We start from the raw sequence: 17,314 nt of genomic DNA on the forward strand, positions 1-17,314 counted from the left end.
ATGCAGTTGTATGCCATGTTGGATCATGACAAAAATCGAGTACCACTCCATATAAAAACAAACACTACATTTATTTTAATAGTTGTAAATATATCCTTTTATTATAAACAAAAATCAACATAATCACAGAACAGCACGTTTCTCCTGACCCCTCATGGCATCATACACAAAAATAAAAATCAGAGATACTGAAATCCTGATATCATGAAACATAAAATATACTACATAAAATTCCAGCAGCAAAATATTCTTTTTCTATTTGCTATCCAGAATATGAAAGCTATACTCGACTATATCTACACTAGTTCACAAACACAGTCAAATACAGATTTTTGACAGTATTTTGTGACACACCAGCTTTTCGCCATACCATCTACAATAAAAGATTATGAGCTTGTTAGCTTGACATACAGTACTTGTTACTTTTTAATGAAATTACTTTTGCAATGACATATCTACCAATAACTTGGTTATTGGACAATCACATACTATAAATAATTCAACAAAGCTCTTTACAAACAAAAATGTTTTCATACATTTCCCAAACTTACGTTTGAGTGTATTTCCTAGGGATTCTCAATATAGCACTTCTATACACAAGCAGAAATACATAAAAATTGCACCATGTACTTCAGATGGTATGTCTCATGTTGTAAGCCTTAAAACCCACGTATATTTTTTATAAGCTCTGCTTGTTTATGTCATATTACAGAACACGAAGTAGTCACAACTGGAAGAGAGACAAGAAATATGAACAGATGAATGTATAACTGTCTATAAGTAGAGCCCAACACATATTCTTTGAATACACCCCTTCATGGTTATAAGGTCGCCATTTTAATTTGCGAGTAAATATTGTGTCATCAATTTTGTCAGACGCGCATGTATTGTAGCGCCCCTGCCTGCCGTGTGCGCTCACATCATATCGGCACATGCGCTCTGCATGCTGCATGAAATAAATGTTACTTGCAATATTTACTCGCCAATCAAAATGGCGCCCATGATGGTGCATGAGCACTTGTGTAACCTTGGAAGGGTGTATTGAGCTGCCAACCAATTTAGAAAGAGATTGCAATAATTACATTTGAAACTATAAACATGTAAAATCTTCCTGATTAAATTTGAAATAGTGGGAACTTGAGCCTCCCAGTCAGAGAAAAATGAAAGCTTAATCTGGGACGCGTTTCACAGAGCCTTTTTTCAATGACAAATGACAAAAATCAATGACAAATATACTGATAACCAATCAGAAGCAAGTATTTCACTAGCATAACAAAAACTGTCCTTTGTCACTGATAGCAAGTTTTGTGAAACAGGACCCTGGAGCTGCTTTGGTGTCTTTTTGGTCTTTTCTGCATAGGTCTCTGAAAGACTTTGATACCCAGCAAATTCAATGTTTACTACTTGTATGACCTATAGAAACTGCAATTTGGAAGATTTCACACGTTTTTTTGTATGAATATACTAATGGTGTTATTCCCACCAGAAATCAAAAAGCTATCTATTGGATCATATTATGTGGTGGGCTTAATGGCAGCTACAATGACAATTACAATGACGCACATGGTACACAATATTGTGGTATACAAACAGAAGATTTACAATACATGACTTTGAATGATTTATCACCCTTCCTGGGACCTGTTTCAATAATAAAACTTGTTATCAATAACAAGTTAATACAATAACTGTTATAAGCTGGTGCAATCGTGGCATTTGATTGGCTAAGAGCAAATTTGTGATAGAAATTCAGCTTGTTATTGATAACAAGTTATATGAATCACCCATCCTGGGCCCCGTTTCACAAAACATGTCTTCAGCAACAAATGACAGTCTTTGCTATAAGCTACTGAAATCCTTGCTTCCGATTGGTTATCAGCAGAGTTGTCACTGCTTTTTGTCATTTGTCATTGAAAAAAGGCTTTGTGAAACGGGGTCCCTGATCTTGGTATGATGTGTCTTTGGGTCAATATCATATCCTCATCCTGTTATTAAACAGTGACATTAATCATAATGGAAAATTTACATTACCGGAACTAAAAACAACAACAAATATTTGTAACAGGCAATTGTTACTTGACATCTCTGGTAGTCATTAACTAACTAATGTTTTTAGTCTGTCTCAAAGCATACATTTGGAAGTATTTCATTGGCAGGTATAATACCTTCAAATGTATAATAAGGTTCCCAAAATCTTGACAGGCCTAAAATATCAGAAGGAATTCATATTTTATAAATCCTTGCATCTGGCTACTATCTCTTTCTCATATCTCAAAGTTAACACAAATCAAGTAAGAGGCCCTACAATCCTACATAATCATCATTTTGCAAAAGTTGGACATCTTTTACAACATTCTTTCGTTATTTCCAAAATATTAGTTTGCGCCATAAATCTAAATTCCTAATGATTTACTGTTGCCTCTTAAAATATATGGCTAAAAAAATGCTCAGTGCTGCTTCAGTCAATATATTCATCTTTTGATTAGAATCTATCCATGATGATTTTCAAGCAGTTGGTCTCCTTTTCATAAACCCAAGTTCAAGTTATATGTATTTGACCTGACATGACCTGACACGACCTGACATGACCTTTTACAATATAGTTCATTAAAGAAAGGAGTCAAATCCATGACAAGCTTCCACATCACTGTATCAATTACATTCAGTAGCTCCATGAGGAGTAGTACCACACAGCGCTGTTCTATGCAAACCCAATGGTAACGTTGACAATAATGATATTAACTGATAAACACAACATTGCAAGCTTATCTACCAAAGCAGAAACATAAACAATGCATGCCTTGTTGAAAATCCTCCACCTTTAACAGTGGATGATGACACATACAGAGGAATGCATGTATCTAATATTGGCTTGCATAAATCATTTTGACACACCAGATAAGAGGTAAATTCCTTATTTTGTACCTGATGATTACAATCTTTGGTGAAAATGCCATTCAGGTCCCCATTTTCATAAAACTTGTTATCAATATTAAACAATGTACAAAACTGATATGACCTACTCATATCATGCATGTGATTGGCTGATAGCATATTTGGTCACTTAATTATGAAATTTGTAATCGATAACAAGTTTTATAAAACAGGGTCCAAGAGTGGTACAATATGCACCTCACAGCCACGATGCCCCATAAGAATGTGGGAAAACATGCTCTGAAGAAAAATGAAAGACTGATGACTTGTTCACATACAACACAGGAGACCAAGATGTTTTCTTGTGATGTACGATTTAACGGCAAGAGGAAATGAAAAAGTGTGCACGCACAACCAAGGTCCAACGCACACTCACTATATGTGTGTTATAAGATACATGTATAGAAATTTAAAGCACATTACGCGAATGTCATAAAATAATGCTACGGACTACTACGTCGTATGTGAACAAGCCGTAAGCAACAGGATTTGAGTTGGTATTCTCAGCTTGGGTTAACATGGGATCTTGAGTTTGAAACCATAATCTGAGGGAAAGTATCTAAACTTCATTCAGAATTTGAGATAATAATGACGAAAACAGAGCTGTTTTCAACCAGCAATGCGAACAGAGTAATTAAACATTGGTGAAAAGACACTCGCTGCAAGCACCAATATTCACCGAGTCATGTGAATAGAGATTTCATGTCATATGGTAGTTATAATTGCTCTCAATTGATCTTAGACCCTTCAAATCAGGGGCAACTAATGTTAAGTGCTCATTGTTTGGCATCCCTGGTACTTCTTAATATTGCAAATGTCTTGTTTAAAGTTACTACAACTTTTTAATCTCTTTTGTGTCACAACTTAAATATTTCATGAGAAAGAATCACTCCATACAACAAACCATGTGCAGCTGATATCATGAAGGGTCTCATTATACACCGACACGACATAGATTCTAAACTCTTGGTGACCTAAATGTGATATTTAACCCGGTGATATGCTGGTGATTGTCGCATTCTAAAAGGGTTCTTTTTTTCCCTTACAAAGTGTGTCACGTCGGGAACGATAAACGCTCATGTCAGAGACCCCACAAAGGACTCAAGACAAACAAACCTGAAATTTCTTGAGTGTGATCCTACATGATATGCTCCAGCCACATGTTCTCTGGGCTATATTTCCAGAAAGAAATAGGTTAGGGTTGTGATTGGGTATGGGATTAGATGTGAAGTAAGGGTTAGTGTTTAAAGTGCTATGTATAGTGTTGGGTCATGGGTTGAATTGTGGACTTTGATTAGTATAGGAAAATGACAGCAAAGCAATCGTTGCTAGAGCAGGTATCATAAATCACATCCCATGATTAACTTTACACATAAGATCAATGACCACTGAGCATGTAGGGCTAGGGCACCACACCTAGCATCACTTTCTGAGGCTTTCCAATCATTCAACAAAAGTCCATCATCTTCAGAATGATGCAATATTAATGCAGGATTGCCGGTTAATTCCAGATCAGCAAACCTGAGATGTCTAATGGTTATCATCACACAGCTTGGAGCCTGAGAGTGCACACGTTGCTCCAATATCCAATGCTTGGCTTCAACTGGTACACGACACAGAAACACTGATTCCTACCATAGCTAGCTCTAGACAGAGGGCTTTGAGCCATCATCAGCTGTAGCCAAGGAAGCTGTCCAGGTCAAGGTCATTGGTCTTGCATAGTGATTCATAAGTTTCCTCCAAAGTCTCCAGGATCTGTCTGTATCGGCCCCAGTCAAAGACGGAACGTGCCGTGTTGATTCGGTCAAAAGGCTCTGCAAGATCAGAGGTAAAACAGAACACAACTGTCAGGTAAAATAGTCACATGAAATTATTGCAATTTTTTTCAAACATTATCCTACAATAACCATGAGACCAGGCTCCTAAAACGTCTGTTGTCTCATAAAACTCTAGCTGATGATTTCATAATCATCATTCTGTTTCAGCACAGCAGGATATATATATTATTAAGTCTCCAAGCAAAGAAGAGTGTCTAGTAGCTTATGATTATGAGCTTGATAGAAGCCCCCATACCTTGAAGTTAGCAACACAAATAATGACATTAGGGTGAAGGAGGAGGAGGAGGAGGAGGAGGAGGAGGAGGAAGAGGAGTAGGAGTAGTAAGAAGAGGAGTAGTAAGAGGAGGACGAGGAAGAGGAGGAGGAGGAGGAGGAGGAGGAGGGGGAGAGGAGGGGAGGGGAGGAGGAGGAGGAGGAGGAGGAGGAGGAGGAGGAGGAGGAGGAGGAGGAGGGGAGGAGGGGGGGGGGGGGGGGGGGGGGGAGGAGGAGGAAGAGGAGGAGGAGGAGGAAGAAGGGGGATTTCCTGGATACCCTACAGTGAACTCTTATCATCAATAAAGATATGTCCTGCCTTGATGATCTTGAGGCGGGTGGTAATACTGGGAGCAGTAGAGCAAGGGAGTGTAAGGGATGGCGAAGGAGAAAGAAAAGGAAGAAGAGTTTGCTGGACATCCTATTCTTACCTTCAATGAAGATGTACTTTTGTCTCCATCCCTGATGATTAGGAGGTAGAAGGGTACATGGGAAGCAGCTGCCTAGTCTGATGCTGATCACTGTATTCTCAAAGTCAAAGTTGGTGTAGTATTCAAAGAAACCCTGCAAAAAGGAAATGCATGCAGTTCAGTAGGACTCAGCTCAAATATCACATGGCAAACTATAATGTAAAATATATCTAATCTATGATTCATTACAACAACAAAAAACTCAACTCAAGCACTTAATTTTTATTTAAAGTTCCCTCACAAAAAATATAAAAAATGAAAGTGTTATGAGGAAGTGACTAACCTTGAGAAGTGAGTAGAGATCCTGAGAATTCTTGGACTGGTTTCTAGGATCATTCATATAGTTCTTGGGATGATCATACAGTCTATTCCATGAATAGAGTATACTCTGACGATCTGAGAACACGCTTCGACCCTGTAAACAAAACAATAGCATATATGTTATAAATACACAGCAAAGGTCATCATAATCATTAACGAAAGTGTCAATTTTTAAAGAAAATGTCTACAAGCTACAATAAATAATTTGCCTTTTGCTAAATGTTGTTTGGGCCACCAAAATTATCACAAAGCAAGAACGAATTCTATCAAGAACAGATCTGGAGAAGAAAAATAAAGTGAGCGTTCAAAAGTGTCTTACCCATTCCTGTGCCTGAACTGAGTTCACTACAGGAGGTTTACATCCAACTAAGACGAGACAAAGAAAGAAACAAAACACCATCATCATTCTACTGACAAGTTACAACATGTACAACAAAGGCCAGGTTAGTTCATGAGTGAGATTCCGGCAAGATTTCGGGTACCGGGAAAATAGTAAAATTATGCTGCGATCCCCATTGGTTTACGTGTTAAAACTTAGTTTGTGTAAGGGCAGATACCATACAGTGCTTTTTGTCTGCGATTCCCAAATGATTGTAATATTCAGTCAGCTTTCCAGCGAAGATTAACAGACAGACTGTCAGTTTTTCTGTGATGTTTTCACCAATCTTTACTCAAGAAAAGGATAAGTAAGAATTCTTGGTAGATTTTTGTGTCAATTTGGTATATAAAAGACATATCGACTGCTTTAATATTCGAGGTCTGGCTGTTGGCTCTCAGGGATGTTGCATCCTCCCATGACAACCCAGGTGCGCCTCAGGGTCATGGGAGGATGCAACGTCCCCGAGAGCCAACAGTCAGGCCTCTCATAGCAGTCGATATATCTATATAATTACACTACCGGGTACTTCAAACTAAGACTTTGTAAGTTTGGAGTCGGTACGGGGCTACGCCTTACCTTGGAGGTAGTTGATGATCATGAGGACATAGGAGTAGGAGGAAAGCGTTCCTTGGCTGGCATCATTGATACCATGGTTCTTAGCCCACTGCTTTACCAGCATCACCAAGGGAGCCACACGCCAATCCACTGTGCAACAATAACAAGTGGGAAATCGTTATTATCCACTCATTGAAATCCTATCATTAGCAATAATATGGTTATAGTCTACCAATCGCTGTATTCTGTATATTAGTGAGTTCCATAATAATTCATTCTCAATATGAGCTTCAAAATTATTTCTGTAAAGAGAATATTACAAATATTATAATCTCTATTAACATGAAAGCAACATGTAAGTAGACTCTCAACGCACCCGTAAGAGCTCACATAAAGTAGGGTTGCACAGAACCCAAGTCTGATTTGAGTTCCAAGCACAAGGTTTTATGTTATTCTTAATTTTCTTGATACTCCTTATCTGTTAGCCCAGAGATTGCAGGGTTAAGTTTCTCTTTGTTAAAGATTGATTTTTATGCATTCTAGGTGTACACATATTCAGGTAGTTGGTACACTTCGAATGCTCAAAACATTCTTCTGAAATTTTTGAAGTACATTTCTTGTAAAATTAATCACAATAAATCCTAAACTATAAAAACCTACATATAAATGATAACCTTGATTGTGGTGGTAACATTATAGACTCAGACAAGATTGAAAAAAGAAAACAATTATTTTGTTGGAATGATCCACAAATATTGAGCTGCTCAATAGACAAGAGCCTTACGATTACAAAGTCCATTCAGTTTTATCTGTATTCATGTACTAATCTTGAAATGGGAAACTAAGCCCTTTTTTTACAGGTTAATATTTGCCAATATCATAAAAATCTAATGCTACGGTGAAAAGTCAAAGAAAACAAGCGATCACTTACATTCTGAGTATGTTTGGAGAAGAGCTGTATTGCGAACACCCTGCATAACAAACAAATTACAAACGCATATAAAAAATTCCTGGTATTCTTACAATGATCATTATTACCTTTAAATAAAAACAAATGCCAACTTGATCAAATGATTACCTAATAATTCCTTCTTTGCTTCTGTATATTAAATCTCCTACATATAACCAATATTAGAATATTATCCAGCAATCCCGCACGGGCTCTTCTTTTGTCTCGATTGACAACATGCAATGTTATGTCAGGGGTTGCTCGAATGTGGATAAAACATAGAGGAGGTGTTCAGATGTGTACATGTATATTATCTATATCATAAATATCAGCTTTGCTATTCATAACAGATTTGGAGACTGTGACACATTATATAAATAAACACCATCTGGCCACTTACTGGTGGCATGATGGAAAGGAAGTGTGATAAGTCAACTTAATTAATTTGCATACTGGTATCTATTTTAAAGGGAAATCCAACCTTTGCAATGACGTCATTAGTAAGAAAGCAGATTTTTTTTTGGTTTTTGTTAATCAATAGGACAAATCATAAGAAAGTATCAATGTTTGAAATATGAAATCACTTTATCTGTGTAAACCTGAAATTGCCAATTTGGTCAGTGGATTTTGACTGAGTCGAGGCTAACTCTCCTGTTTGTCAAGTACAAATTTATGGTTAATTTCTTTTTTTCTCCAAAGATCCTTCACCTACTCAAAATATATTATGGATAGCATCAGGGGGGGATGTGCACATATTTCGTACCGTTCGGGGGGGGGGGGGGGGTAAGGTCACCTCTTTTTGGTCACCCATTAGTACAATTTTTTTTAATTTTTTTATTTGTTTTAAATGAGGGGGGTTTTGCTCCAAAAAAACCCACACAAAAAAAAATTGAGGGGGGAGGGTTCAACCCCAACCCCCCCCCCCCCCCCCCCTGCGTACACCCCTGGATAGCATATCATTTTACATGTAGGTCCTCTAAAAACACTTTAAAAACATTTGACTTTCCTATTGTTTGTCCGATTACGTTCAAGCCATCACTGATCTGATTCCCTAAGTTTTTCTGCTGTCAGAAGAAGTTGCTTAGATTTTCCTTTTAACTTAATAATGAAAAATCAATACTTACTGTATGATGATTTATATTGAGGTCACATTCAAGATCCCTGAAACACACAATAAGAGATGGGGAAAATATTAAACTAAATGCCAGAATTATTCTATTATAATCCACTCAGCTCCTTTTATCTACTAATTCCCTTCGTTGTCTAGTTCTCAATTTTGTTTACCCCTCGTAATTCTGTTTCTACTTTTACTTCAAATAATCTCTCTTTTTTTGTTATTATGCTTCCTCTCTTGAATGACATACTTCACCATTTTTTACTCTTTGATCCTTTCTGTATTAACCAGCTTTCTCTCTACTTCTACTTTAATTTATTTTCAAGATCGAAAGCCTGCTCAATTTTGTTCTTCCATTCCTAGCTTACATTGATTTTTATCTAGTTAGAATTGTTTTATTTCTCCCACTTCCTCACAAACTTATGCCCTCATTTCCTGCACATTCTCGTGCTGAAGTTAAACCTCGTCCAGAAATGACCCGGTAAACCACAACAGTTATTCTTTTTGTGATGACATAAGTGTAATGTGCCGGTTATTTGTGGCGGTTTATCATCGCATATCTGAACAAGCCCTTTACTGTACAACATATGCAATTTAAATTCTGAAATAAGTGTGGAGATCATACGTCAAAATCAGTAACAAAATACCTGAATCTCTTGTGCTGAAACTTGAGTATAGGAACCTTCGCAAAGATGACTTTCATATTCTTGATGAATGCTGTCACAAAATAAGATAAAGAGCAATTTATAAAACAATCAAATGAATAAAGCATCTACCAATCTCTACTAATCTTATAAAAAACTAGATGGAACTTCGACTGCGCGCAGTCGAAAGTGATGCCTCCGTCATAGAGCAATTTTACAACCCAAAACGGAAGAAATATTTCAAATTCAAGTTTGGTTGTAATCCATAACAGGTTCTCAGAATATCGTGATTATACGAGCTATTTCTCATATACATGTATGACCCTTTGATCTTTGAACTCATGACCTCAAATGCAAAATACATATATATATGCATGTCTTGAGTTTGATGGTAATCCATCCATCAGTTCTAATGATAATGCAATCACAAGCTATTTTTGCATACATAATGAGCCCCATGACCTTTGACCTTGACCCCAAAATCTAATCAATTTATTGGCTCTGCAAGATACATACATAACCTAAGTTTGGCAGGAATCAATCAATCGGTTCTTGAGATAACGCGATCACAAGCTATTTTTGCATACATATTGAGCCCTGTGACCTTTGACCTCGTGACCCCAAAATTTAATCAGTTCATTGGCTCTGCAAGTTACATACATGACCAAAGTTTGGTAGGAATCCATCAGTCAGTTCTTGAGATAACGTGATCACAAGCTTTTTTCGCATACGTAATGAGCCCTGTGACCTTTGACCTCGTGACCCCAAAATTTAATCAGTTCATAGGCTCGGCAAGTTACATACATGACCAAAGTTTGGTAGGAATCCATCAGTCGGTTCTTGAGATAACGCAATCACAAGCTATTTTTGCATACATAATGAGCCCTGTGACCTTTGACCTTCAACCTCATGACCCCAAAATCTATTCAGTTTATTGACTCTGCAAGTTACATACATGACCAAAGTTTGGTAGGAATCCATCAGTCGGTTCTTGAGATAACGCGATCACAAGCTATTTTTGCATACATAATGAGCCCTGTGACCTTTGACCTTCGACCTCATGACCCCAAAATCTAATCAGTTCATTGACTCTGCAAGTTACATACATGACCAAAGTTTGGTAGGAATCCATCAGTCAGTTCTTGAGATAACGTGATCACAAGCTTTTTTCGCATACGTAATGAGCCTTGTGACCTTTGACCTCGTGACCCCAAAATTTAATCAGTTCATAGGCTCGGCAAGTTACATACATGACCAAAGTTTGGTAGGAATCCATCAGTCGGTTCTTGAGATAACGCGATCACAAGCTATTTTTGCATACATAATGAGCCCTGTGACCTTTGACCTTCGACCTCATGACCCCAAAATCTAATCAGTTCATTGACTCTGCAAGTTACATACATGACCAAAGTTTGGTAGGAATCCATCAGTCGGTTCTTGAGATAACGCGATCACGAGAATGGGAAGTACGTACGTACGTACGTACAGACGTACGGACGGACGGACAACCCAAAAACATAATGCCTCCGGCTACTTCGTAACGGAGGCATAACAAAGTAAATCGTGAGAACAAAACACACTGTTTCACATCTACTACTAAATCTAAATGCATGAATTTCAAACTCACAACAATAAAATGCCATTAAGCTATACATTTTTGTAAAGAAAGTCACAATTTCTACTTAAAACAAGAGCTACATGTATTCAACTGTGCACAGTCCACAAATATGCCTCTGCCTTGCGTGTAATTCTTACTTCCCCACATTTCACCAGAAGCTTATTACTATAAGTAGTGTGAAATTTTATATCAATGAATAGGATGCGAACGTTCATGTGGTTGAATGAGCAAGTGTGCGCCTGTAAAATGGCGACTGGCTGGAATGCTCCCCAGGGAGTGGAAAATGTGCACACATTGTGTGCGGGTAAGCCTGAATCCGATGACCGGGGTAATAATATATCTGTAAAGCGCTTAGGCACATCGTTGGATCAGTGTATTGAGCGCTATATAAAAACCGGATTATTATTATTATTATACTTACATCCTCCAAGTTTGTTTGAATCGCTCGATTCTTTTCAAATTATCGCCGGAACAAAATATAAATCCTTGTTCAGATATGAAGCAGTAAACCACTGCATTTTTCTTCAGAACATAAGGTGTGGTAAGCATCATATTTTATTACTTTCGGTATCTTATCACACAGAGCTAAGTGAATAAGTGTAGAACCTTTGTTGCGCACAGTTTATATTCACTAAAAAGGCAAACAAAGCTGCAGCTTTTTTTTTTCCTTTTTTTTGGTGGGGGGTGGCAGCTTTCTGCGTTATATCTAATCAAGCCATAAGTAAGTTATGTGACTCACAACATCTTTGTTGTAGGTATCCCCTGAGAGTGAGTAGAACATCCCTAGCATCCTTCTGACTGATCTGAAATGAAAATCAATGAAGACAAAAAATAAACAAAATCTGCCTTCTTTCATGTTTAACACAACAATAATCTTCCTGTAAATTACTGCAGCAATACCTAGGTTCTCATACAAAAGGCATATGCAATCAGATGTGATATTCTTACCACATTTATAAAGGAACTACTGTATCCCTACTTACATCTTAATATTCTAGGCATATGCAAATATTGACAAAAGTATACCTATAAACCTCAAATATGGGGAGGGGGGAAGAGAGACACACAGACAGAGCGAAAGGGAAAGACAGATGGAGAAACAGCTGGAGGAAGAGACAGAAAGACAGACAGACATCCAGCCAGCCAGCCAGCCAGCCAGACAGACACAGGGAGTGTGGGGGGGGGGGGGGGGGGGGGGGCAGTACACAAAGACAATTGTCTCAACAGTCTCATTACCGGTGCATCACTAAAGTAAAGACACATATCAGCATCACATCCCTTGCTGCCAAATCCATTCAATGAAGATCCACCGAGTATAAGAAGGGCATCTGATTAACAAAACAAGCATACAGATAAAACTATTACTGATAATCACATAGACATAAACATGAACAAATTTGGAAATACAAATATAAGCAAAGATTTTGATGATTATAGTAGCTTCAACCTATATGATACGGTGTATCCTATACAAACTTTTCAAAACACATCAGATTCAAAACATATTTCATTTCCTTCTTATATCAAATGAATATAAATTCATTGTGAGTACACTGAAGAAGGCAAGATTCCCTAAAAGCATTTAAAGCACTTATATGTGCCAGAATGAAACACATATATCAAATTTCACTGACAATTCATTAAACAATATGGTGCAATAGGAAATTGGTAAAATGTTAGTACAAAGTAAAAGAAAATAATATCTGTCACTTACTTGGGTAGATTTCCTTGATGCAATCTTGTAACCTCTGTCTCATTTCTTCTTTTACAGTCTCTTCTACTTTGCTTTGTTTGTTAGTAACATAATAGCTCCATATCCTTCTTGACATCTACAGGCGTAAAAAACCAAACATTTTTCAAATTACATAATAAATGTAAATTTCACATAACCAGATAATTTATGCAGTGTACTTTTCTATCCACAGGGTTATCAAAAACACTAAATTTCATAAACGTTTTTTTTAATTTTTTGTTTACTAATATCAGTAATGTCTTTACACCTGTAGGTTCTCCAAGCTGAATCTAATCATTGCTAAAAAGGAATGTTGTTATCCCTCTAGTCCAAGCAATCAAAAACAAAAATTTAAATCAGTCGAATTGCGATTGCCTAAATAGGCAACCCAAATTCCCGCCTAAGACAAACTCTCATATAGTTTTACCTTTCTTGATTTCTAACAACAATAACAATGTTATTTTTATGGAATAAATACAAAGAAGAGGAATGAACAATATTCAACATGTAAATATATCTGAACTATCTAGAGTAATATCCTGTGAGTTTTTCAATTAAAGCCTATCCTGCACTAGTTTGGCCAGGAGGGATTAGACCTCCATGCGTCGTCACTGGCAGGTGGTTATCTCATCAAATCAGCTCTCAATTAACATAACAAAAAGAGGACCATACGTGTCTTGCTTAGTTATTGTTGGCTATATAGAGGGCACAAGTTGCTACAAGTAGTGCAGTTCAAAAACTACCTTACCTCCTGAGACTTTGCACTGTCTTTCTTGTTCTTCTTGCTACCAGAAGGGCCTGCCTCAGCAGCCTCACTATCTGAATCTGTCTTTGTAGTATCTTCTGTCTTACTCAAAGCTGGTGATGAAACTCTCCTCTTCTGTGTCCCACTGTCCACTTCTTGTTTAGACTTGGCAGGTTTATCAACCTCATCTTCACTGTGTTTGTGCTTATTCGTGTTTGTACTATTTCCACTTTTTTTGCCACTCCTTGTTTTGTCACTCCTTGTGTCGGAGTTCACACCATTGTCCAAGGTAACTTTACTGTGCGAGGTCCTTGTAGCTACTGCAGGCGCTGATAATGATGATGATGATGATGATAATGAATGTTTCCTAGGACCTTTCATGACAGTCCTTTGCATAAAGTTATGTGAGTGAGGAGCCTCAGAATAGGGCAATGACCTGGATGATGATGGAACTGATGAGGTCGAGTATGATCGAGAGTTTTCCATCCGTAGCATCTTGTTGGGGATGTTGTTACTGTTGTGGTAAAAGTTGTGAGATACCAATCCCTTTGAATTTCTACCGGGAGGTATCCAATCGTTGGAATAGCTGGAAGAAGACAAATAGTCAAATTAATACATGGCTTTTATAACATATATTACCAAATTAAAATCATTAACCTAAAATACCTAAATTCAAAGTATGTATCAACTACATCAAATTTTTCTTCTTTTCAAAAATTATTTCTGAACATCCCATTCACCTAGCATACTCAGAAACAATTACCTAAGTTGAAATAAAAAGTAATTTACCACTTCATTCCTGTATGTGTAGTAAACCTAAAATAACCCAGATTAAATTCAGTTCCGAAATAGTAGGATATTAATGGAATTGTAAAGAAAGGGAACACCTGTCTTAATAGCATCAGTTATCAGAGGTAGGCCTATAGCAAAATAAATGACAAATATGCAGAGAAAGTGTACCTAGAAAACAAAAGTGAGAAGAAAATTTCAATTCCCATTTCCCTGAAACACATCTCAACCTTCTGCAAATCCTTTGTGACTTGTTAGAGTTTAGAGACCATCCCATTTATTACTTACTGATATTGTCTGGGAGGATTGTCCAATATAGCATAACCGGTATCTCCTCTGTCATTGTATGTACGCTTCAAACCTCTCTGTCTTTGCATCTCACCATTGGGCTGGTAATAGTTACCAGACATACTGAAGCTGGAGTCTCCCTGTAATTAAAATTTGATCAAAATATGATGCATACAAATCAAAATTGAATGGTATAATGAACAAACATAACATTCCTTTTTGAATCTTATTGAATGCAGGCTAACCAGAAGTATTGCAGACATCCAACCGTACAAAATTGTAATGAAAATTACTCAGCATTTGAGACAATTGACATTAAAGTTCTTTACTGACAATGCCCAGTTAAGTCATCTTGCAGAAATTAAGATTTACTATACATATTTCAATGTAACAATTCACTTTTGGATCTTCTTGTATAAGCAAACAATATTCAAATAGTCACACATTGATAAAGTCTACTTACATAATGGCTAAGGATTCACTTGAAAATTAATCTTGAAGTAAAAATAAAAAATACAATCCTCGAAAATGATGTTTGTTTTTTCAAACTGCTGTTCAAAACTGTAGTAGATCTAGCCTAGATCTAGTTATGTTGCATAAGTGAGCAGAATAACAAAATTGTTCACATTGATAGAAAAGAATAAAAACACTTTCAACTCAAGTCTCAACAGATATTAATGAGTCATGAGAATGAGATATGATTGGATTCATTCCAACTCATGCGAATAGACTAGTTCTAAAATATCAAGCTAAGGTGGCAATGGCATGACAGTAAATTTGGTCCATGCTTGGCCTGGCTAAACACTTCCATGAGTTGTTGACACTTTATGACTGTCTAACTCAACTGTGCTGTGAGTGTGAGTGTGACTCTGTCTTGAAAGTAAGGAAATGTTGTTAGACCTAATTTCTGTTGACAGCAAAGTGCCGCTGACTCTATGTTGAATCTTGCACGAATTCTTTAACTAAAAATGTCAATACAAAACTAATTGCGCAATGCCATATCACATCACAAGCTCTGTTACAAATATTATAGGTCAAAGTCCAGCGGATTGGATTTGCCATTTTAGAAATGGTTTCTGGGATTCCCCGTCGGACCCCGCGGTCGTGAGAGGCGAACAGCAACTACAGTTAAGGCTATGCAAGCACGCCAGAGTTCCGGGCAGAGTCCCACTCAAATTTCGGTCCTTGTGTCGTGCCGTGTTTTCACACAATCTATCTTCCAGTTATCAGATCAAAGCAAATTCTACATGATAAAATTATCTTACCAACACAAATTCAATTTCCTATGCAATACAATAACTTTACCTTAAGTTTCACACAGGAAATCGGTAGATATAAATGAATGAAAAATGCTACCAGACATCAAAGTGGAAGCCGCACATATGACCCCGAATATAAGAATTTTATTCCCACCTAATTTCGTGTGCGCTTGCCCGATTGACCAAAAAGCAAAGTTACCAGCATCAGAAGAAAGTAAAACTGTTAATTTTGAATGACTCGATGACAATTAGCCTTATAGTACTTCGTAACCTTTATAGGGATTGGAAAGAAGACAAGCTTTTTTTTTCACCATAACTAAGATATTATCATAAATTTTGCTTGTAAATGAGCCTTTTCTTGCCTGTGTCTTATTTGGCATTGTTACATTTTCTATTTAAATGCTGCAACTAATCAACGGGAATAATTAATTCAGCTATTGTTTTCGAGAGAAATAACAATGTGTAAAGGCTTTTGACCTATTAATTGCTTCAGCCCAAACTTGGTATACAGGATGATTTTTACAACACTTGTTGAAAAGGCTGCTTTTCAGACACCCGTGGCAGCACAATTCTGAATACCGGGTATCATTTAGAATATTAGTGATTAAGTTGAAACAACTTAGTTAAAAATTGCCCAAATTGATTAGGAGCTAGGCCGAGGAAGGGGTGGGAGGGGAAAATAGAGAGAGAGAGAGAGAGAGAGAGAGAGAGAGAGAGAGAGAGAGAGAGAGAGAGAGAAAGAGAGAGAGAGAACGACAAAGAGAGAGAGAGAGAGAGGGAGAGAGAGAGAGAGAGAGAGAACGACAAAGAGAGAGAGAGAGAGGGAGAGAGAGAGAGAGAGAGAGAGAGAGACGGGGGGGGGCGAAGAAAAATATCATATATTCGTCCATGCATCCATCCAATCATCGCAGATGACGTAATAAGACCAGTGAGTGCCCAGTTCCCAAATGCGATGTTTGAAACTGATGTAGCGATCACAACAATTTTACATCCCGAACTTGGACTGAGCAACCAAACTAACTGTCAGCAACAACGAACAAGAACAACAATAAAATCATGCGCCTTCGGAGTTTGCCGACAAATCATTTACCATATAGGAACAGTGTACAGTGTTGCCCATAAGTTGGGGGAAAATATCAACTCTTTTCATGAAATAACTATGATAATATGGTTTATTCGTGACAGCAGGAAGTCCGGGGCAGGGGGGGGGGGGGTACTCATATTAAGTTTGGACGGGGGTGTGCATGCCGCTCAAGCCGAAACCCCTACCCGTTTTACTAAGGGTCATTTTGGCAATTTTTTCTCGAGGTATAGGCCCGTTTTTCACAATTTTCAGACCCACTGGTTAGTGATATTTTTGTAAAAAATGGGACCCATGTTTTAATGTTTTAATATGTGAGTAACCTCACCCCCAGGGGCGGATCAAG

General features: G+C 37.5%; 1 protein-coding gene across 1 annotated transcript; it reads right to left on the bottom strand.

The window, feature by feature from the left end:
* Positions 1 to 73: 73 nt before the first annotated feature.
* LOC100893308 (poly(A) RNA polymerase GLD2) lies at positions 74 to 16,027 on the bottom strand. The gene is made up of 14 exons (XM_030977266.1): positions 15,934 to 16,027; positions 14,629 to 14,768; positions 13,555 to 14,137; positions 12,789 to 12,903; positions 12,311 to 12,402; positions 11,814 to 11,877; positions 9,460 to 9,529; positions 8,823 to 8,859; positions 7,681 to 7,720; positions 6,771 to 6,899; positions 6,135 to 6,181; positions 5,778 to 5,909; positions 5,456 to 5,588; positions 74 to 4,748 (listed from the first exon to the last, which is right to left on the bottom strand). Exons 2-14 carry the CDS (start codon positions 14,748 to 14,750, stop codon positions 4,606 to 4,608), a joined length of 1,707 nt encoding a protein of 568 aa, XP_030833126.1. The 5' UTR covers positions 14,751 to 14,768; positions 15,934 to 16,027; the 3' UTR covers positions 74 to 4,605.
* Positions 16,028 to 17,314: the final 1,287 nt, after the last annotated feature.

Source organism: Strongylocentrotus purpuratus, unplaced genomic scaffold, assembly GCF_000002235.5.
Source record: "Strongylocentrotus purpuratus isolate Spur 01 unplaced genomic scaffold, Spur_5.0 spur5_scaffold_9, whole genome shotgun sequence".
Classification (NCBI taxonomy): Eukaryota; Metazoa; Echinodermata; class Echinoidea; order Camarodonta; family Strongylocentrotidae; genus Strongylocentrotus; species Strongylocentrotus purpuratus.

Bases quoted from the DNA above. Each gene is read 5' to 3' on its own strand.
- LOC100893308 (XM_030977266.1), bottom strand. From the start codon at position 14,750: ATGTCTGGTAACTATTACCAGCCCAATGGTGAGATGCAAAGACAGAGA. The intron at 5,910-6,134 runs GTAAGACACTTT...TTTTGTTTACAG, and splicing joins CAGTTCAGGCACAGGAATGG to GGTCGAAGCGTGTTCTCAGA. The intron at 5,589-5,777 runs GTTAGTCACTTC...TCCTTTTTGCAG, and splicing joins ATCTCTACTCACTTCTCAAG to GGTTTCTTTGAATACTACAC.